Source organism: Chrysemys picta, chromosome 12 (assembly GCF_011386835.1).
Source record: "Chrysemys picta bellii isolate R12L10 chromosome 12, ASM1138683v2, whole genome shotgun sequence".
Lineage (NCBI taxonomy): Eukaryota > Metazoa > Chordata > Testudines > Emydidae > Chrysemys > Chrysemys picta.
In genome coordinates this window covers 9,586,421-9,607,951 of record NC_088802.1, presented here as the reverse complement: position 1 = coordinate 9,607,951, position 21,531 = coordinate 9,586,421, and the positions used below count along the sequence as shown (strand labels likewise).

Sequence of the window (21,531 nt, the reverse complement as noted above, 5' to 3'; positions counted from 1 at the left end):
GGGTTCTGTGGGTTGCCTCCAGGCACCGCCCCCCGCAGCTCCCATTGGCCGGAAATGGGGAACCGCGGCCAATGGGAGCTTCGGGGGAGGTACCTGGAGGCGGGGCAAGGGCAGCACACGCGGAGCCCTCCGCCCCCCCCCCCCCAAGGGCCGCAGGGCTTCCTGGAGTGGGGGCGGGGCAGGGCAGGCTGCTTGCCTTGGCACCCGTGTGAGCTGCTGCCACCCCGCAGCCGCTTGAGGTAAGCGGCGCCGGGCCGGTGTAGCCCCACAAAATGCTCCCCTCCCGTTTTGCTACTGGGAGCGGTTTCTGCCACGCAGCGTAGCAGTTTGGTAAACGCTCCCGGTCTGCTTCCTCTGGGGGGGGGGGGGATGGTTGCAAAACGGGAGGGATGGGGTTGTGGTGGAAAACACTCCCGGTCTGCTTCCTCTGGGAGGATGGTTGCGAAACGGGAGGGATGGGGTTGTGGTGGAAAACACTCCCGGTCTGCTTCCTCTGGGAGGATGGTTGCGAAACGGGAGGGATGGGGTTGTGGTGGAAAACACTCCCGGTCTGCTTCCTCTGGGAGGATGGTTGCGAAACGGGAGGGATGGGGTTGTGGTGGAAAACACTCCCAGTCTGCTTCCTCCTGGCTAATGTGCCAAATTGATCTGTTGCATGATTGAGGCATACTGTTTTACTTTTTTTTGTGTGAATCCGTGAAAAGGGAGGTAAGGTTTGGGGGAACGGAGCATGCCCCTGAGCCCAAGGTGAGACCACAGTGGCCCCTTTTCATTTTTTCCACTGGCTTCTCCTTGCTTAATTCCAATGACTGGGCTGCTCATGCACCTGTCACTGGTCCAGGGATGGTTGCAAAACGGGAGGGATGGGGTTGTGGTGGAAAACACTCCCGGTCTGCTTCCTCTGGGGGGATGGTTGCAAAACGGGAGGGATGGGGTTGTGGTGGAAAACACTCCCGGTCTGCTTCCTCTGGGGGGATGGTTGCAAAACGGGAGGGATGGGGTTGTGGTGGAAAACACTCCCGGTCTGCTTCCTCTGGGGGGGATGGTTGCAAAACGGGAGGGATGGGGTTGTGGTGGAAAACACTCCCGGTCTGCTTCCTCTGGGAGGATGGTTGCGAAACGGGAGGGATGGGGTTGTGGTGGAAAACACTCCCGGTCTGCTTCCTCTGGGAGGATGGTTGCGAAACGGGAGGGATGGGGTTGTGGTGGAAAACACTCCCAGTCTGCTTCCTCCTGGCTAATGTGCCAAATTGATCTGTTGCATGATTGAGGCATACTGTTTTACTTTTTTGTGTGTGAATCCGTGAAAAGGGAGGTAAGGTTTGGGGGAACGGAGCATGCCCCTGAGCCCAAGGTGAGACCACAGTGGCCCCTTTTCATTTTTTCCACTGGCTTCTCCTTGCTTAATTCCAATGACTGGGCTGCTCATGCACCTGTCACTGGTCCAGGGATGGTTGCAAAAAGGGAGGGATGGGGTTGTGGTGGAAAACACTCCCGGTCTGCTTCCTCTGGGTGGGGGGGTGGTTGCAAAACGGGAGGGATGGGGTTGTGGTGGAAAACACTCCCGGTCTGCTTCCTCTGGGGGGGATGGTTGCAAAACGGGAGCGATGGGGTTGTGGTGGAAAACACTCCCGGTCTGCTTCCTCTGGGGGGATGGTTGCAAAACGGGAGGGATGGGGTTGTGGTGGAAAACACTCCCGGTCTGCTTCCTCTGGGGGGGATGGTTGCAAAACGGGAGGGATGGGGTTGTGGTGGAAAACACTCCCGGTCTGCTTCCTCTGGGAGGATGGTTGCGAAACGGGAGGGATGGGGTTGTGGTGGAAAACACTCACAGTCTGCTTCCTCCTGGCTAATGTGCCAAATTGATCTATTGCATGATTGAGGCATGCTGTTTCACTTTTTTTTGTGTGAATCCGTGAAAAGGGATTTTTTTTACTTTACTCTTCCAATTTGCATCATATACAAAGCAATTTTGGGGGCCACTTCCATTAAAAAAAAGTTGCAATACTCTAGTAACATGTATTTGGAAATGTAAAAAATAACCAGTGAAATACATTCAAAAATTAATTTGTAATAATTTGAAAATACACTAAATCCAACATTTGAAAACATTAAATGCTTTAATGGGATGTAGACATTTGCAGTTACGTAATGGGCTCTCACTGGGTGATGGTGATGGTTGGTGCAAAAGGGCTGTCGCTGCCTGGGGGTGGTCTACAAGGACCCCTAGGTCCTTCTCCTCTTCCGTTACTTCTAACCAATGCGTCCCCATCTTGTAACTAAAATTGTTGTTAGTCATCCCCAAATGCATCACCTTACACTTTTCACTATTAAATTTCATCTTATTTCTGACACTCCAATTCACAAGCTCATTCATGTCTCCCTGCAGAATATCCCTATCCTCCTCCGAATTTACAACGCCTCCCACCTTCGTATCATCCGCAAACTTTATCAGCCCACCCCTGCAATCGGTTCCGAGGTCAGTTATAAATAGATTGAATAAAATGGGTCCCAAAACTGAACCTTGAGGCACTCCACTAGTAACCTCCCTCCAACCTGACAGTTCACCCTTCAATACGACCCGCTGCAGTCTCCCCATTAACCAATTCCTTATCCACCTCTGGATTTTCATATCAATCACCATGTTTTTCAGTTTAACCAATAATTCCTCATGGGGTACAGTATCAAACGCTTTACTGAAATCCAGGTATATTAGGTCCACCGCATTTCCCTTATCTAATAAGTCCGTTACTTTCTCAAAGAAGGAGATCAGATTCGTTTGGCACGATCTGCCCTTCGTAAAACCATGTTGTAATTTATCACAATTGCCATTAACCTCCAGGTCCTCAACTAGTTTCTCTTTCAGAATTTTCTCTAGCACCTTGCACACTACAGATGTTAAACTAACAGGCCTATAGTTACCCGGATCACTTTTTTTCCCTTTCTTGAAAATAGGAACCACATTAGCGATTCTCCAGTCTAACGGGACCACCCCCGAGTTTACAGATTCATTAAATATTATCGCTAATGGGCCTGCTATTTCCCGCGCCAATTACTTGAATATTCTCGGATGAAGATCGTCCGGTCCTCCCGACTTAGCCCCATTAAGGTGTTCGAGTTTTGTTTCTACCTCGGATACGGTAATCCCCCATCCTGAATGCCCCTCTGTAATGGTGCTAGTAACCCTAATACCTTCATTGGCCTCATTAAACACCAATGCAAAATATTCATTGAGATATTGCGCCATGCCTAGATTATCTTTAATATCCTCCCTGGCAATAGTCTTCAGTGGTTCCACTTCTTCTTTCTTTGCTTTCTTCCTATTTATATGGCTGTAAAACCTCTTACTATTGCTTTTAATTCCCCTCGCTAGGTCCAACTCTACACGGCCTTTGGCCTTTCTCACTCTATGTCTACATTCTCTGACTTCACTAAGGTAAGTTTCCTTGCTGATCACTCCCCTCTTCCAGTCTTTGTACGCTTTCTGTTTTTTCCTAATCGCCCCTTTGAGTCGGTCGCTCATCCAGCTCAGTCTAAATCTCTTGCTTAGTAATCTTTTTCCCTTTTTTGGGATACAGGCCTCTGACAGCTCATGCATCTTTAACTTGAAGTAATCCCAGGCTTCTTCTGCCTTTAGATCCATTAATATGTTTGCCCAATCCACTTCCCTTACCAGTCCCCTTAATTTGTTAAAATTGGCCTTTTTTAAATTATAAACCCTAGTCTTTGACTTAATTCTGTTACTCCTTCCATTTAGTTTAAACCGAATTAGCTCATGATCACTGGAGCCCAAATTGTCCCCTACTACCACTTCCTCAACGAGGTCCTCACTACTTACCAGAATCAAATCTAAAATGCCCCCCCCCCTCGTCGGTTCAGCTACCACTTGATGAAGGAATTGATCAGCAAGCACATCTAGGAACATCTGAGCCCTATTATTGCTACTAGCGTTTGTTCCCCAATCTATATCCGGGAAGTTAAAGTCCCCCATAATTATACAGTTTCTATTAGTATTTACTTCTCTAAACACATTAAATAGTTCCTTATCCATATCCTGGGTCGATCCCGGCGGTCTATAGCACACCCCAAGCACTATCCCCGGAGAGGCTCTAGTAGTCCTTTTACCCAGTGTGAGTATTGCCCAGACGGACTCTGTGTTATCTATTCCATCGACTATTATTTCTTTACAGCTTTACTATTGACATACAATGCCCCCCCCCCACCTTTACCTTTGTCCCGGTCTTTCCTAAACAGCGCATACCCCTCCATACCTGTGTTCCAGTCGTGACTGCCAGCCTGGCTGATTGCACCCCCAAGGGCCGGAGTTATCCTGCCCCAGGACAAGCTGTGGCTGCGCTGCCGGCTCAGCCTGGCAGACACAGTCACCTCCCATCAGGGCCGGGTATTGTGGCTGGGGGTTAGGGTGTGGGAGAGTAGGTGGGTCTGGGGGGGTGCTGTGCAGTGAGGGGTGGGAAGATCTGTGTGTGTTGGGGCACTGGGAAGTGTGCAGGGGTCTGGGTGGGGCACTGTGCAGTTGTGGCAGTGGGGCGGTGGGGGGCACTGGGCAGTGAGGGAATCTGCAGGGGGGCTCTGGGCGGGGAGGGGCAGGGCACTGTGCAGTTGTCGGAGGTCTGTGGGGGGTCTACAGCTAGGGGGCACTGGGCAGTGAGAGGATCTGGGGGGGTTCAGAGTGGTCTGTGGGAGAGCACTGGGCATGGGGGTTTGTGGGGGTCTTTTCACGTATTCACACACAAAAACGTGAAACAGTGCGCCTCAATTGACCAATAGAGATCAATTTGGCACATTAGCCAGGAGGAAGCAGACCATGAGTGTTTTTGACCACAAACCCCATCCCTCCTAATTCGCAACCCCATGGACCAGTGACAGGTGCATGAGCAGACAAGTCATTGGAAATAAGGAAGGCGGAAGCCAGTGGAAAAAATGGAAGGGGCCACTCTGGTATGACCTTGGGCTCAGGGGCATGCTAGCCAGGAGGAAGCAGATCGATGAAAGGGGCCACTCTGGTCTCACCTTGGGCTCAGGGGCATGCTCCGTACCCCCAAAGCTTACCTCCCTTTTCACGGACTCACACACAAATACGTGAAACAGCGCGCCTCAATCGTACAATAGATCAATTTGTCACATTAGCCAGGAGGAAGCAGATCGACCAAAGGGGCCACTCTGGTATCACCCTTGGGGTCATGGGCCCACCCCGAAGAGGAAGAAGCATGATGGGAGCACAGGGCCGGGATGGCCAGTGTGCGTCTGGCAGCTCCCGGTTTGTAAACAGTGCCATTGTACTGGGCTAGGTGGAGCAGGATTGTTCCTGCCGTGCCATGACCCATCTCCCATTGCCCCCGGCCAGCCCGTCGCTCTGAGGACTCTGCACCCCATGCCCCATGTCCCCATTTCCCCCCTGGGGGACCACAAATATGTTTAGCACCAGGCCCACAAAAAGTTAATCCATCCCTTTTTGGGGTGCAGGCTCTGGGATGGAGTTGGGGTGCAGGAGGGTTGCAGGCTATAGGTAGTTTGGGTAGTTTGAGTGAGGGGTGCAGGCTCTGACCTGGGGCATGGGATTGGGGTACAGGAGGGGGTGCAGACATGTGGGCTCTGGGAGGGAGTTAGCAACTCAGCACGTTATATAAGAGAAATGAACTGCAGTGATTTCATATAGGCATAGAAACTGATAGAAGACACTTTTACATATTCAAAATGTGAGAGGCAGAGTTGGAGGGAGGGGGTGTCTGTACAATATTTCACCGCATTCAGTCTCCTGGCTGGATCAGTAACGTAGCCGTGTACAGGGCTGCCCAGAGGATTCAGGGGGCCTGGGTCAAAGCAATTTTGGGGGCCCCTTCCATAAAAACAGTTGCAATACTATAGTAACATGTATTTTGAAATGTAAAAAATAACCAGTGACATACATTCAAAAATTAATTTGTAATAATTTGAAAATACACGAAATACATTATTTAAAAACATTCAATGCTTTAATGGGATGTATACATTTGCAATTACATAATGGGCTGTTGCTGGGTGATGGTGATGGTTAGGATGGGGTCGGGGGGGGGGCCCACACCTTACCATGGCGCTTACCCCCTCTCCTGGAGCCTCAGTGTGCTGCGACCAGGAGCGGCCCCGGACCGCGTTGGAGCCACCGCGCTGCAGTGCGCCAGGGCCGCTCCCGGACGCGGCACGCTGAGACACCGGGGGAAGACGGAGGCGGGGGCAGCCTCCGACATATTCGTGGGGGCCCCTGCAGAAAATTGCCCCACTTGACCCCCCCCGTCTGGGCGGCCCTGGCCCTGCAACACTTGTATAGGATAGAGAGGAGCTGCGTTGATTAATCTTTGACAGGCTAGGAATTGGAGGCCTGTGCCTTTAAGACCCCAGCCCCAGGAACCCGCCCCCTGCTCCGAGGCTGACATGCAGCGTCCCTGTGAGAACAACAAAAACAGCCTCTGCCCCCCCCACACCCCTAGATTAGCGAGCACAGTGTGTGGCTCATCCCACGGGGTCACTGTTCCCCCCCCTCCCCCTCCCTAAACGGGGGTTTTGTACCCGCACGGGGTCTGGCAGTGTCACCCCTCCCCCGCTTAACCCCGGCTCTCACCCCCCACCACCGATTTTTGCCCTTCAGCCCCTCTTCTGCCGCTACCTACAGTAGCTTGAACCCCCCAGGCCAGTAAAATTCTGCCCCCTGCTCAGACCCTGACAGCCCCCCCGCTGCGATTTGCCCCCTTAATACTTTTAAACCCCCCCAAAGAGGAGGGAGCAAATCGTTAGCAGAAGTAAGGGCAGAGAGAGGGCAGAGAGAGGGCAGTGGCTACAACGAAGGTTACTGAGCATGCTCAGTTGGACTGAGCATGCTCAGTACACCCAAAATAGCAAAACGGGAGCAGAGCATTTTGTGGGGCTACACCGGAGGCCAGAGCCTGAACCCCTCCTGCACCCTGCCCCAAGCCCCCTCGTACACCCTGCACCCCGCATCCTTCCTGTCCCCAACTCCCTGCCATGAGCCCCGTCCTACACCCTGCCCCCCAACTTCCTGCCCCAAGCCCCCTGCCTGCACCCCAACTCTCTGCCCTGCACCCTGTGGACCCCGTGCACCCTAGCCCCCTGCCCTGAGGCCCCTGGTACACCCTGTACCCCTCCTGCACCCCTGCCCTGAGCCCCCTCCTGCACTCTGCACCCCTCTTGCACCCCAACCCCCTTCCCTGAGCCCCCTCATACACCCCACACTCCTCCTCTGACCCAATCCCTTGCCCTGGGCCCCTTCCTGCACACCGCACCCCCTCATGCACTGCAACCCTCTGCCCCGGCCCTGCATACAATTTCCCCACCTAGATGTGGCCCTCGGCCCAAAAAGTTTGCCCACCCCGGCCTATCGGCTAGGCAGTGCGATGCCCTGGGCCTTCAAGAACACAGCCCTGGGAAGCGGGGACTGAGACCTACCCTTCTGCAAAGGGAGGGGAAAGCCCCTCTGACTCCCAACACCTATTTTTGCAGTTAGGGTGAGCCAGCAGCAGTATCTGGGGTGACTTCCATCCCTTCTGCCCCTCCCTATCTTCGGTGTCTCCCCTCTGCCCCCATCTGGCAGAGCATCTGCCCCCCACCCAGCTCCTACCCCCGCCCCCCATCCCTGATTTAGCCCCTGAGCCCCTCTCCTTCCCCTGCTGCAGCTGTCTGGGCATTCAGTCCCCCCCCCCCCCCCCCCGCAGAGATCCTGCCCCTTCATCCCCTCGGATTTGCCCCGTAGCCCTGGGAGCAGCGGGGAGACTCATTGTCATGCCAAGGGCGGGCGGAGTCCGGGCAGCAGCTTCGGCAGATGCTACTGAGCAGCCTCCGCTCCTAGGCGCCTGCCCCGGCTCGGCCTCTGTTTACCTTCCCGGGTCAGATCCTCCATTGTGAGCCGGGAGCCCGGGCTGAGCCGCTGCTGCTCCCCGGCGGGGTCCGTGCGGGGCGAGACCGGCACTAACCCCCCTCCCGCCCCGGGCTCTGCCCGCCCCAGCCCCCGAGCCGGAGCCTGCAGGTGATGGGGGGACCCGGGGGAAGGGCCGGGGCCGGGCCGGAAAGTGACTCTGCACCAGCGGCCCCAGATCTCGCCGCCCCGGGCAGCTGCTCCCTGGCTGGGAAGCGCCTGGCGGAGGGACCGGAGCTGCGGCCCCAGCAGCGAGTCGCCGCCCGGGCTCTGCCCAGGATCTGCCCCCGGGGCCAGCTGGGGGTTCAGGCGGCGGGAGAGCGGCTGGGGGGGCATGGGCGGGCCCCAGGGGGTTCCCTGTTGTGTCCCTGGGGCTGGGCTGTCAGGGAGGGGAGAGAAATGAGACTGAAATGGGGGCGGGGAGGGGGAGGTTATTATTGATCTGCAAATGTAACCCCGCTACAAACCTCCGAGCCCCTCCCTCCCCTGAGACAGGCCCCTTCCTGCCCCAGCGATGGGTGAATCTCCCCAGCACTGAACTGCTGCTGGGCCCTGTTTGCTCCATCAGAGACACCTGCTCTGAACGGGGGCAGGATCCTGGTCTACTGAACAGCCCAGAGTGTGACCCGCTCCCAGACTGTATCCTAATACAGGGTTTTCAACCTTTTTCTTTCTGAAGCCCCCACAACGTGCTATAAAAGCCCCACGGCCCAGCTGTGCCACAACAACTGTTTTTCTGCATATAAAAGCTGGGGCTGGTGTTAGGGGATAGCAAGCAGGGCAATTGTCCAGGGCCCCACACCACAGGGGTCCCTGCAAATCCAAGTTGCTCAGGCTTCAGCTTCAGCCCCAGCAGGCAGGGCTCCGGCTTTCTGCCCTGGGCTCCAGCGAGTCTAACACTGGCCCTGCTTGGTGGGCCCCCTGAAACCTGCTTGTGGCCACCCATGGGGCCCTGGACCCCAGCTTGAGAGCCTTTGTCCTAATGTATGAGTGCGAGGCAGCCTTAATAACATGCTTTTAGTGTAGTTTGTGTGGGTTATCTTGATATCAATCTGTTCATTTTATTTCTCTTCTATATAAATAGGCTTGGAAGGATGAGATTTTGAGGGGGGGTAAACGTCAGTTTCACCCTACACACACAAATGATGAAAAAACATTTCCATTAATAATAATCACAATGTGTACAGCTAGGCAAAGTAAGAAAAAAGCTGCTTGAGAACTTCTTGCAGTGTGATTTAAGCATATATATACTGTGTGTGTGTGTGTGTGTGTGTGTATATATATATATATATATATAGGTACATTTTGACATGTGATGCTGATCATTTGTGTTTTAATGGTTATAAAGCTTTAACTTTTTTAGTCCCAATGTCTACAGTCATATAATAACAGTTTTCAGAGTAGCAGCCGTGTTAGTCTGTATCCGCAAAAAGAACAGGAGTCCTTGTGGCACCTTAGAGACTAACACATTTATTTGAGCATAAGCTTTCGTGGGCTACAGCCCACTTCTTCGGATGCATAGAATGGAACATATAGTGAGGAGATATAATAATTATTGTCTGACCAACCCGATAATTTCCCAGAACTGTGAAAATTCAAATAAAAAACAAACAAAAAGAAATCCTGACAAACATTGATATTATCCATTGAAATGATTAAAAAAAAAAGCAAATTCTGTCAACCCTATGTATAAATATAGCAATACGCTCACCACTAATCTAGCCCGTTTTCTCTCCATTAGAAAACTATTGTTTTGGAACCCCTCCGCTGTTTTTTTTCTCTTTTCTCACTTGCCAGATTTTGATATAAAATCCCCTCGAAGTGTTTTCAGTTTCTCTATTTATAGACTAATATGTTATCTGTATAAATGTGCTTACTTATTTCTCTAAATAACCACTATTAAGGAAAAAAAAGATTTTGCCTTCTCCCTTCTAATTAGTTGGCATGTGAATCCAGGGCCGGCTCCAGGCACCAGCTCCTCAAGCAGGTGCTTGGGGTGGCCGCTCCGGAGAGGGGCGGCACGTCCAGGTATTCAGCGGACGGTCCCTCACTCCGCCTGGGAGTGAAAGACCTCCCGCCGAATTGCCGCCGCAGATCGCGATTGCAGCTTTTTGTTTTTGTGTGTGTTTGTTTTTTGTTTTGGCTGCTTGGGGCGGCCAAAACCCTGGAGCCGGCCCTGTGTGAATCCTCTCATATTTCCCTAATTTTCTGTCTCCGTTGTCGAATAGTAATAGAAAATCTCAAAATTCACTGATATTTGCATTCTAATTTTTAAATTAGATAAGATTTCCTCAGTTTTGAAGGAGAAATATTGAGCTGAGTCATTGATTTGATTACGAAAAGAAAATAACAGGTTCTAAACGCTTCTTCAATCTAGCAGAGAAAGACATCAGGAGAAAGAATGTCTGAAAGCCAGATAAATTCAAATGGAAAATTAGGGTGATTAACCACTGGGAAAAAAACTACTAAGGGAAGCAGTGGATTCTCCAATTCTTGAGTTCAGGAGCTCAGACTAGATTTTCTAAATTCAATGGTCTCTTCCCCTTCTGGCTTTAAAAATCTGTGACACCAAATGGAGATCGGGTGGGTGGGGGATTAAATCCCCAATGATCAAAGGAAAATCACTGAGCGCTAGATGTACAGAGACTTAAGCATTACTTTTAGGTGTGAAGCCACAACCCTGAGTTAGGTTCCCAGGCTCCCTATATTATACCTGGGCAGAGCTAAGCACCTAAAAATGGAATCCACAAAACAGCATGCTGACTGGGAAGCTAGCCAATGGGAAATGCTGCGGAGAGGGTTGGGTCATATGTCCCTGCCCCTCAAAGGGACTTAAATGGCTATCTCTGCTGAGTGATTCCTAGCCCTGAACCCTCTCCTGGAGTTTGGTGCATAAGGCTATGGGGTACATCCCTCAGTCTCGCCCGTTGAAGCTGTTCCACCATGTATAAATGGTTACATACGTGTTGGGTGAGAGAGAGGGAGACTGACCCCAGCCCTGGGGCAGGGCGCTCACTTGGGTTTTAGGAGACCCAGGTTTCAGGCCCACTCCTCCCATGTCTATTTAGACCTTTCTTGTTGGGGCTGACCCAGCCTATCTCCTTTGTGTACCTTTTCCTAGCAACATTTGTTGTTATCAGTGGTTGTAACTTTGTATGAACTTTCACTCTCTGTCTGAAAATGGAGTTCCCCACAGGGGTAGGACTGCCCGATCCCAGTGACCACAACACATCCTGCAGGGGGACGGGAAACCCGTTCAGAGAGGGGAGTTTCAGGGGGCTGCTGGTGGGTTTGTGTTAGAAGGGCTGGAGCAGGAAATACACAGGGCGAGGGAGGTGGTGACAGAGTGGGGAAAACCTGCTGGGACATGTTCAGTCTGTGGCATAATGTTCAGAACAGGCCCTTTCGGGGGGATGGAAATTCCCCCATTTGTGGAACAGGAAAGAAACCCACTGGGCAGGGCTGGGAAAACAAACCAGACTCCCAGTGCTGGAGCCTGAACCCACTAGCCAGAGGCTGCTGTGAAATTTGAAGGGGGCACCCAGCAGTGAAGCCCAGCAGAGTTGCCCCATCCCCTCCCACCCAGCTGTTGGGAGGAACTGTCACGGGTTCTGGAACGGCTCTGAATCAAACCCAGGCAGGACCCTCTGCTGTGTGTCCCCCCTCCAGGCATTCTCACTTCCTGCTTGGCTTCAGTGCCACCTCAGAGCCTTCAGCACCCCTGTTCCACACCAGGAGCTCCCGCAGCGAGCCCACCTGGGGGCACACCTTACACCCCCCTGAAAGGGGAGTCCTGCACCCCCAACTTCCGCAGTGATGCCCAGCCCAGCGCTGTAAAACAGAAGGGTTTATTTTAGTTCTCTGGAATACAGCGTGGAAAAGTTCTTTGTTAGCGCAGAACACAAGACGTTACAGCAAAGCCCATCTTGGTCAGACCCAGAGCCCAAAGTCCTGGTTCTCCCACCCCTCCCCTCCCCCGACCCAAAAAAGGAGAGTGACAGCCCACCCTCAGTCAGACCCAGTTGCTGCTCCTCATCCTTCGGTCACCCGGCCTCCACCTCTCTCTCTGTTCTCAAACTTGTCGCAACCGGCTGGCTTCTTGCAGAGGGTGCCTCCTCCCTACCCCCCAGCCATCCGTTTCTAATTTATGAAATGTCTGTCCATTGTCTGGGACCGGACAGCTAGACGACAGTCACACCTGGTCCCCTAGGGTTTGCTGCGAAGATCAAACACCTTTGCAACAGGCAGGGGAAACTGAGGCACATGCCGTGTTCATACAAAACATTTAAGAAAATCCCCTGCTTTGTCACAGCCTCAAAGCCTGCAACCTGTATAAGCCTCTGGCTAGAAGGCCTGAGATAAATGGGAAGGCCCCTGCCATCCTCCATCCGCTGGGGGGACAAGGGGCTCCCTCTTTCTCCCCTCCCTAAAGCCTCCTGGCTGCTCTGAGCAGGGTGAGGGTGGGATTCTGCTACCCTTTCCCTCCCCACCCCCCAGAGCTTCCATTTTGTCGGCCCTCCTCCCCCATGAATAGCGGGATTGTAGCTGGAGCAGCAGGTGCTGAGTGGGGGACTCTCATTGTTTCAGGTGCCGGTGAGCTTCAAGGAGGTGGCTGTGTATTTCACCCAGGGCAGGGGGCTCTGCTGGACCCGCTCAGAGAGCCCTCTACAGGGACGTCATGCAGGAGAACCATGAGAGGGTGACCTCGCTGGGTAAGGGATTCCCGTCTCCATGGTTATTAGAAGCTTATGACGGGGGAAGTCTATGATGTGGCCAGTTTGGCTTCTGCTCAGGTTCTTCCCAAGTCCCTTAGGTTACGTCTACACAGCCTCTGGGAGGTGGGATTCCCAGCTCAGGGGGATTTACATACACTAGTTCTGCTAGAGCTAGCCCCTAAAAATAGCCACGCATATAGCGGCTAGGGTTAGATACCTGAGTACATGCCCAGGAGGAGGGCAGGATTGTAGTCAGGTGGGTAGTCCGAGCCACAGCCTGTGCTGCCATGGCCACACTGCTATTATTTAACGCTCGTGCTCGTCCATCTACCAAGCTGGGGATCACACCTCCCAGCAGCTGTGCAGCCAGACCCTGCGATTTCAGGGGAATGACCCCATAGTCCCCACAGCCCGTTTGACAGACTTTGCTCCCCACTCCCCCAGCCATGGGATAGGAGAGTCGGAAACACAAGGGAGACCTAATTCATCTCTATCCTGCATCCTTTGAGGTGCCAGAAGCATTGTATTGTCTTGTCTGTATTCATTCATGTCTCCTCCCCTCCCTTCCTGGGACCAGCTCCATCCATGGGGCAGATGTCACCCACCCACGCTGATGGAGATCTGGCAGGAGCTTCCCTCCCCAATTTTACTTCCCCCTGGGTGTTTGGAAGGGATGTGGAGGCAGAATCCAGTTTCTCCCTTGTGTGTCCCTGGTGCTCTGTGTTGTCTGTTAGAACTAGGTTATTTCTTCAAAGCATGGAGGCTCCATTTTTTATTTAATTTATTTTTAAAACCTCTGTTCCTGGCTTCACCCTGTGGTGCCGTTGTTGTACCTGGTGCAGCACAGAGTGAAGCTAGAGTGAGAGAGAGTGTAAAAGAAAGAGGCTCCTTTATGTTCGGACATTGAGAAGGAATACCCCAATTTTAATGGATTATGGAGCACCAGGGACCCACTTCAGAGAAGGAAAAATTACAGAGGGATTAGTAAATGTTCCCTTTCTCGGTCTCCCCAACGGTTGTTGTGTTGTGTTTCCCCTCTTTGCTGTTCCCCTTTCGTTCCTTCCTCCCCGGCATTGGGGATAACTCCTGTCTGGATTCTCTCTCTGTATTCCAGGGAGTGCTGGGATGGTGAGTGAGAAGGAGAATCCACGGCAGGAAAATTGTGAGGACGTGGATCTGCAGGGAACAGTATTGGGAAGAACCAAGCGGAATTTTTACCAGGATCGTAAACGAGGAAAACCTTGTGGAACTCAGCGCAGGTCGGAGAGGCTGCTGGGATGCAACCCAGGGAAGAAACCGTGTGAACCCATAAATGATGGTGGAGATTGCAAGGACCTCAAGGAAAGCACAGCCAAGCAGAGAATGCCCAGAGAAGAGAAAAAAAACACATGCAGCGAGTGTGGGAAAATCTTTATTCGGCGGTCACATCTTATTTCACATCAGAAGGTCCACACAGGAGAGAAGCCCTACAAGTGCCTTGTCTGTGGGAAAGTTTTCAGTCAGAGCTCAAATCTTATTTCCCATCAGAGGATCCACACAGGAGAGAAACCCTATAAGTGCCTTGTCTGTGGGAAAGGTTTCAGTCACACCGCAAACCTTATTTCACATCAGAGGATCCACACAGGAGAGAAACCCTATAAATGCCTTGACTGCGGGAAAGGTTTCAATCAGGGTTCAAACCTTATTAGGCATCAGAGAACCCACACAGGCGAACAACCTTATAAATGCCTGGAATGTGGGAAAAGCTTCATTCAGAGCTCAGATCTTATTAGGCACGAGAGAACCCACACAGGTGAGAAACCCTATAAATGTTTGGACTGTGGGAAAAGCTTTGTTCTGAGCTCAGATCTTATTTCACATCAGAGTGCTCACACGGGAGATAAACCCTATAAGTGCCTGGAGTGTGGGAAAAGTTTCAATCAGAGCTCATACCTAATTTCACATCAGCGAACGCATACAGGAGAGAAACCCTATAAATGCCTCGAGTGTGGGAAAACATTCAGCTGGAACTCAAATCTAATTTCACATCAAAGAACTCACACAGGAGAGAGACCATATAAGTGCCTGGACTGTGGGAAAAGGTTCATTGACAACACAGCCCTTATTAAACATCAGAGAATGCATACAGGAGAGAGACCCTATAAATGCCTCGACTGTGGGAAAAGTTTCAGTCGGAAATCAACCCATATTGGACATCAGAGAATCCACAGAGGAAAGAAACCTTGAATGTGGGAGAAGCTTCAGCTGGGGTCAGTTTGTATCACGCATCAGGAAAGTCATACAGGGAACAGACCTCTTAAATATCTTTAACACGGAAAATACTTAGAGCGGAATTGACGTTAGAGACTCCTCACAGGAGAGAAATTCTATCAATTCCATCACTAGGATTGGCCATAGTTTATTTTAAAAAAATCCAATTCCCCTGCATGTATCTTTGATTTCTTTCATGCTAAGTCAGACTCGGGAGGGCTGCAGATGAAAATGTTGCAGACCTGGAGGGAGAATTCAAATGAATCCCCCACACTGTGTGATTGTTCTGAGCTTAAATTCCAGTTTCCATCAGATGGGAATTTGGGTTTTCTCCTTTCATTAGGATGGTGTTAAAACTTTTGTAACCAACATGACCATATAAGAAGGCGCCGAATGAAGCAGGTGTTGATAGTTCAGAGTAGAGTATGGGTAAGTCTGTTCTCCTGATTTTGAATCAACTGGAACATGCTCTGGGATGTCACTGTATATGAACCTGAAAGTTTCTTATAGTCCACCCTGTATTGTGGATTGTTCTCTATTTGCTGAAGGCCGTTTGGTCACCTAGCAGTTTTGTTTTACAGGACACAGTGCAGATTTAGTGGGGACTCCAAAAGACAAATTACCATTTGCCAGAACGCCCTTCCTTTATTTGTACCATTTCCCAAACCTTTGCCATGAGATCTTAGTGTTGTTTGAACAATGATTATTATACATCACCATCAGCGCAAACACCAATGGGGCCCGTCTGAGAGTCGCAGGCCGAGAGGCAGAGACTAAAACAGGGAAGGAAGTTCCTGCTGGATCCCTGCAGTGACGGGAGATCCAGTCGGGAGAGAGAGAAAGGGCTGGGAAACTGCAGGGTTTTCTCTGAGAGCCAGACAGCCAAGGCTGAGAATTGTTAACTGCTGAACTGAAGCCAGAGAGAGACAGGAAATAGTCTGTGATCACTGGGTGAAACTGTCCCTGAATCCCAAAGGGCTTCAAATGATGCTGCTTGTGGAGTTGCTGGTTGCATCAGTGATTCCTGGGAGGACAAGACTGAGCAGAGATAGGACGGAAACTAGGGAAGTCAACAGGCCTGGCCGGCCCTGAGGCCAGCTGACGTCCATCGCTGCGACTGGAGGGCAATGGGGAGTCTGTGAACCAAGATTCTCACCCATACCCCCTCTCTACAGTGTCTTTTACTGAGATGACAGAGACTCTGTCTGTCACGCTCACCCCACGCATGCCAAGGACGTCCCTGGGGGATAAAACCCTCAGCCAAGATTGGAGATGCCGTGCTGTTGTCTGACTCCTGTTAACCTGAGCTCCTTGGCTTTCCTGCTCACAGGTTTGCTTCTCTGTGACTGAATCCCGGCGTCTCTAATGGATCCGGTGCATTTTTCTGCCCACTGTACAACGTTGCTCCGTTGCTGATGCCTGCGGGAGCCGGGAGCAGCACCGTGCTGGGCTGGGGCTGAAATGCTTTGCGCTGAGCTGGGCTCTGGGTGTGGGGAGGAGATTTTAGCTTTTATTTCTGGCTTGGAAAGAATAAAGTCGAATTTAGTTTCTCAACTCCCACAGTCCTGTGTCTTGAATCATGAGTAAAAATGGCCTTTAACGGACTTGGAGTCCACCTGGGAACGTTCTTTTAGGTGGTCTTTCCCCAACCCTGAGCGCCACAGGCAGCACATCCCGGAACTGCCAAATCTATGTGTCTGTGGCAAAAACCCCTTTTCTGCAAGGGAAAATCCCCTCTGTCATTTCCTGTTCACCTGCCTCCTATCTACCACCATCTTCTTAGAGTTGTAACCACACAGTCCAACTGCCCAGCTCCCCGAATCAGTGGCGACCCCCTAAAATCCACCGTAGCTTAAACACGCCACCTCCTAGAACTCCTCCCAATGGCGAAGCCTTCTGGTTCACCAGTTCAAAGGAGCCCATGCTAGGTGTAGGGCATAACAGTCATAGAGTTGTTGGCCAGAAAGATTTAGTCTAAGCTCCTATATAACACAGCTCAGAGAATTTCACCCAGATACTTCTATGTTGAGGCCAAGAACATGTGTTTGGCTAGCGCAGATCGTCCTGGAAGGCCTCAAGTCTTGATGTGAAGAGATGGGGAATCCACCACTTCCTTGGGCGTTTGTCCCAATGATTAATTATCCTCACTGATAAAAATGTGTCCCCTACATCCAGTTTGGGTTTGTCTGGCTTCAGCTTCCAGGCATTGGTTCTTGCTATACTTTCCCCTCTAGATTAACGAGCTCTTTAGCATCCAGTATTTTCTCTACCCAAAGGTACCCAAATCAACTCACCTGCCCATTTTAAGGTAAATGGATTGAGTTTGTAACATCTCTCATTGCAAGGCACCTTTTTCAACCCTCAAATTATTTTTATGGCTGTGATCCCATTTTTCAACATCCTTTTAAAAATGTGGATACCAGAACTGGACCCGATATTCGGGTATTGGCCTCCCCAATGCCGTATGCAGAGGTAAATTCATCTCCCTGCTGATGCTCAGCGGCAGCAGGTTTGTATAATTTTTGGTGGTGCCCAGAAAGGGTCCAAGTCCCCGCTCCCCCCACCCCCACCCCCACACAGACACCTGCTTAAGGCTCTGGGAGGGAGTTTGGGTGCGGGAGGGGGTTTGGGTGCAGAGTATGGGCTCCGGGCTGGGGGTTGAGGTGGGGGAGGGGGTGAGGGCTGGGGGCTGAGGCAGGGGGTTGGGGTGCAGGAGAGGGGTGCGGTGCTTACCTCGGGCAGTTCCCTAAAGTGACCCGCATACCCCTCTGGCAGCAGCTCCTAGGCGGGGGGACCAGGGGTCTCTGTGCACTGCAGCCCACAGGCACCACCCCCGCAGCTCCAATTGGCCACAGTTCCAATGGCAGAGTCAGCGCTCGGGGCGGGGGCAGCGTGCGGAGACACCCCCATCTGCCAAGGGGCCGCAGGGACATGCCAGCCGCTTCCAGGAGTGGTGCATCGTGTGGAGTGAGGGCGGGCAGAAAACTACTTTAGCCCTGCTGCGGGAGCGGCAGGCGGGCCAGGGAGATGCTCCGGCGGAGGCACATGGAGGTGGCAGGCGGGGCCAGGGGAGAGACCTGGCCCCGAACATTGATGGAGCCGAGCCCCCGTGCTCTGAATATTCCTAGAGCATGGGCACCATGGGCCCATACAACTCGCCCATGAAGGATCCCATTAGCTTTTTTTGCCACAGCAGCGCACTGGGAGCTCATGTTGAGTTGTTTCTCCACTATGACCCCAAATCCTTTTCAGAATCACTGACACCCTTTCCTTAATTACGCCCTGCATTCCTTAGTCCTTGATGTACAGCTTGGTATGATAATGTGGCCTTATTAAAACACATTCTGTTTGAATGGGCCCGACGCCCCTGTCCTCATCATTCTTTATCCCTCTGTCAATGTCTGTCATCTTAAAATTGGATCAGCAGTGACTTTATACTGACTTCCAGATCCCTGATGAAAATGTTGAGTAGTGTGAGGGCTCTAGAACCAATCCCTGAGGAATCCCACTAGAAACACCTCCATTTGGATGATGATTTCCCAACTGACAGCTGCTTCCTGAGATCTGTCATTGAGCCAGTTCTTAATTTATTTAATGTGTGCTTTACTGATACTGTCTAGTGGTAATTTTTTGACCAGACTGTCATGCAGTTAAAAAGTGTTAAGCATATTACATTTACCCAGTTATCTTTATTAACCAAATATTTAATCTCTTCAAAGAATGAAATCAGGTGGGTTTTTTTTACAAGACCTATTTTCCATAAAGCCCTGTTGACTGGCATTAATTATGTTCCTATGCTTTAATTATTTATTAATTATATTAATTATTTTTTCTGTAATTTTGCCCAGGATTGATGTCAGGCTAAGTGGCCTAATGTTACCCAGGTCATCCCACTTGCCTTCTGGAATTCTTCAGGAATTTCCCTCTTATTCCACGGTTTATTAAAAGTTAATATTTGGGGCAGAGATCTTCTCAGGAAGCTCTTTAAGAGCCCTGGGATGGAAGTTATTCAGGCCTGTTGATGGAAAAAAGTTTATCCTTAGCAAATGGTGTTGAACAACCTCCTTAGTTACTAATGGACTGGAAAGTACTTCATCATCCTCATGTGATAAACACACATCACTGCTTCTTTCTAAATACAGATCAGGAATCTTTATTAAACACTTATGCCTTTTTTGCATCCCTAATAACAATTTTACTATCTCCAGCTAGTAATGGGCCTATAGCATTGTTAAGATTTATTTTGCTCCTAATATACTTTACCAACTCCTTTTTACTGTCCTTAGCCCTGCCAGCAATGGGTTATTCCCTGATGTCTTTAGCTTCCCTTATCAATTTTCTACACTTCACAACTTCTAATGTAGATCAATTGCTATCTATTTCCTTTTTTTCCCATTTGTTATATGTTGTTTTATTATTTCTAATTGCTGCTTCACTTCACCACTGAACCAGGATGGGATTTTAAGCAAAGTTGTTCTCTTTCTTGACTGTAGAATCATTACAGAGTTTTTTTTTTTTTCATTTGTTTGTATATGTTGTTGCCATCTAATAAATCTTCTTAAAGAAATCCTCATTTTCAATCACATTTTTTCTGTCTAATTTTTTCTTCCTGGTCAATTTTGCTCATAATTTTCCTTAGCTTTTGGAAATTTCCCCTTTTGAAGCACCAAGCATATATATGTTATTGGTTGGGACTAATCTTTGTTTACCCATATTGAATGTAATCATGTCATGATCACTGATCCTTGGATAATCACTGGACTGGAAGTGGGTGATTGCCTATCATGAGATCCAAATAATTACCTCATTTGAGGGGCAACATCTTTTGCTTTAGAAAACTGTGATAATTTTTAGACAATCTAATGATGTTTTACCCCTGGCTACATGAAACCTCCAGCATATGTCTTCCAAATTAAAGTCACCAAGAGCAACACAATTTTTCTTTCCAGACATTACAGACTGGTGCTTATGGAGTAACTCCTCTTCTTCTCTAATTTGATTGAATGGTCTATAATAGACCCACACCAGTGTCTTCTCCTGGACTTTATAAGTTAGCACATGGAGCCATGTACCAATGTTCTGATCCATACAGCAGTAGTGGCAGAAGCGTTCTCTCATATATGCTGATTTTTTATTAAAATGTCTTTGGCCCTGCATCTCATGTAATCTTGGAATATGAGGAAAGCCAATGAATGAAAGATATTGACTGCAGAACTGCGCTGGATGAGGGGGGATATTGAGAATTTCAGGACTGCAGAAAATAAATGACAATGTAATAAGAAAATGACTAGGGCAAGAAATAACGGTGTTACTTAAGATTCACGGAAATGTGAATGATGGTTTGGTCATGGATCAAGAATAGATCAGAAATCACATGTGGTGATGCATGCCAGAGTACCAAGCAACTAAAAATAGAGGAAGCCCAAGGCTGCATTGGCTAGTCATGGTGAAGAACATAGAATAAAAAGATTTAAAGATGATGGAAGCCAAGAATCTGATACAAGACAGAAGGCGGTGGGAAGACTTCATCCAGACCCATAATTGCTGTTGAGCTGATGGGCAGGAAACAAAGGAGAAGAAGACACTGAACCATATGCACGTAAGATCCTGCAATTCCAAGTTATCAATCACTCAAAAACAGGTAATGGTGTCTTTCATACAGAACACCCCCCACCCCACCCCACACACACACACCTCTTTTGCCTGCAGAGATTTTAATGTTGTGATCATAAGGATCATCCCACCAATTTTCAGTAAAGGCAGTTCTATCAAATTTCTTCTCATCAGGGAGAACCTCTAGCAAGTCCTACCTCTCACCCAGATTCCCAGCGTTTGGTACAAAGCAACTGATTTCCCCCCCCCCCCGCCCCCAGCCCGCTTTTTCACATCCTTTGCCACATGGGTTCAATTTGTTTGTGGCACGCAGAGTTGCATTTGTACTGCACGTGCCTTCTTAGCACCCTCCACTGTCTCCAGAGAAGACTAGGCCCCCTATCTGGGAGATGCAGGCTGTCCCATTCAGACAGTCCTCCTCTCCCATGGAAACGTGGCCCCATATTCAACAAAACCCAAACCCTCAGGTTCACACCTGTTGCACAGCCAATGATTCACTTCCAGTATTTTCCACCTTGTCTCACTCATAGGACCAGAAGGACCCTGTGCGTAGGATTCTAACACATGGTTCTACTACTGTAGAGGCCGGCTTACTATTTCAATGTGGACTTTGGGTCAGTGAACAAAATTTTGGGTCATTTGAGCTCTGGATTCCAGAGATACCGCATCCCTCAAAGAAAGAACTTTTCGTAAAGTAGAGGGATTCTACCAACTTTTTTTGTGCCAACCTAGGAGTCAAACCATGTCTCTGAGCCTGACCCCAATGGTAACAGTCATTTGACACTTATCTTAGTTAGTGTACAACAACCGCTGCCTCTTGGGAGGAGCAAAGCAGAGCACGATGTTCGCCAGAGAGTTTAGCTCTCGCGATTGGTGTGTCTCTAACACTCAACTGCTTACACGGTGCAGGTGAAGACAGCGGGTCAAAGGGACTTGCTAGCCAGAAAAGATAAACAAGACCTCTGGGGGTTCAAGGCAACAGGTTACAGCCACTGAACCCGAGTGAAAGCCAGGCCCTGGAAATTTGAG

General features: G+C 50.1%; 1 protein-coding gene across 6 annotated transcripts in view; it reads left to right on the top strand.

The window, feature by feature from the left end:
• Nucleotides 1–54: 54 nt before the first annotated feature.
• LOC101949638 (zinc finger protein 239-like) overlaps nucleotides 55–21,531 on the top strand; it is a 34,299-nt gene continuing 12,822 nt past the window's right edge. Inside the window, exons 1-3 of one of the 6 annotated variants that reach the window (XM_065564646.1) lie at nucleotides 107–239; nucleotides 12,512–12,636; nucleotides 13,754–16,443. In XM_065564646.1, the coding sequence (XP_065420718.1) occupies nucleotides 12,603–12,636; nucleotides 13,754–14,865 (1,146 nt within the window). In that variant the 5' untranslated portion in view covers nucleotides 107–239; nucleotides 12,512–12,602 and the 3' untranslated portion in view covers nucleotides 14,866–16,443. Of the gene's footprint in view, nucleotides 240–1,599; nucleotides 8,036–12,511; nucleotides 12,637–13,753; nucleotides 16,444–21,531 lie in introns of those variants that run through there. The other 5 variants (XM_065564645.1, XM_024112843.3, XM_065564647.1 and 2 more) reach the window with 5 other exon arrangements.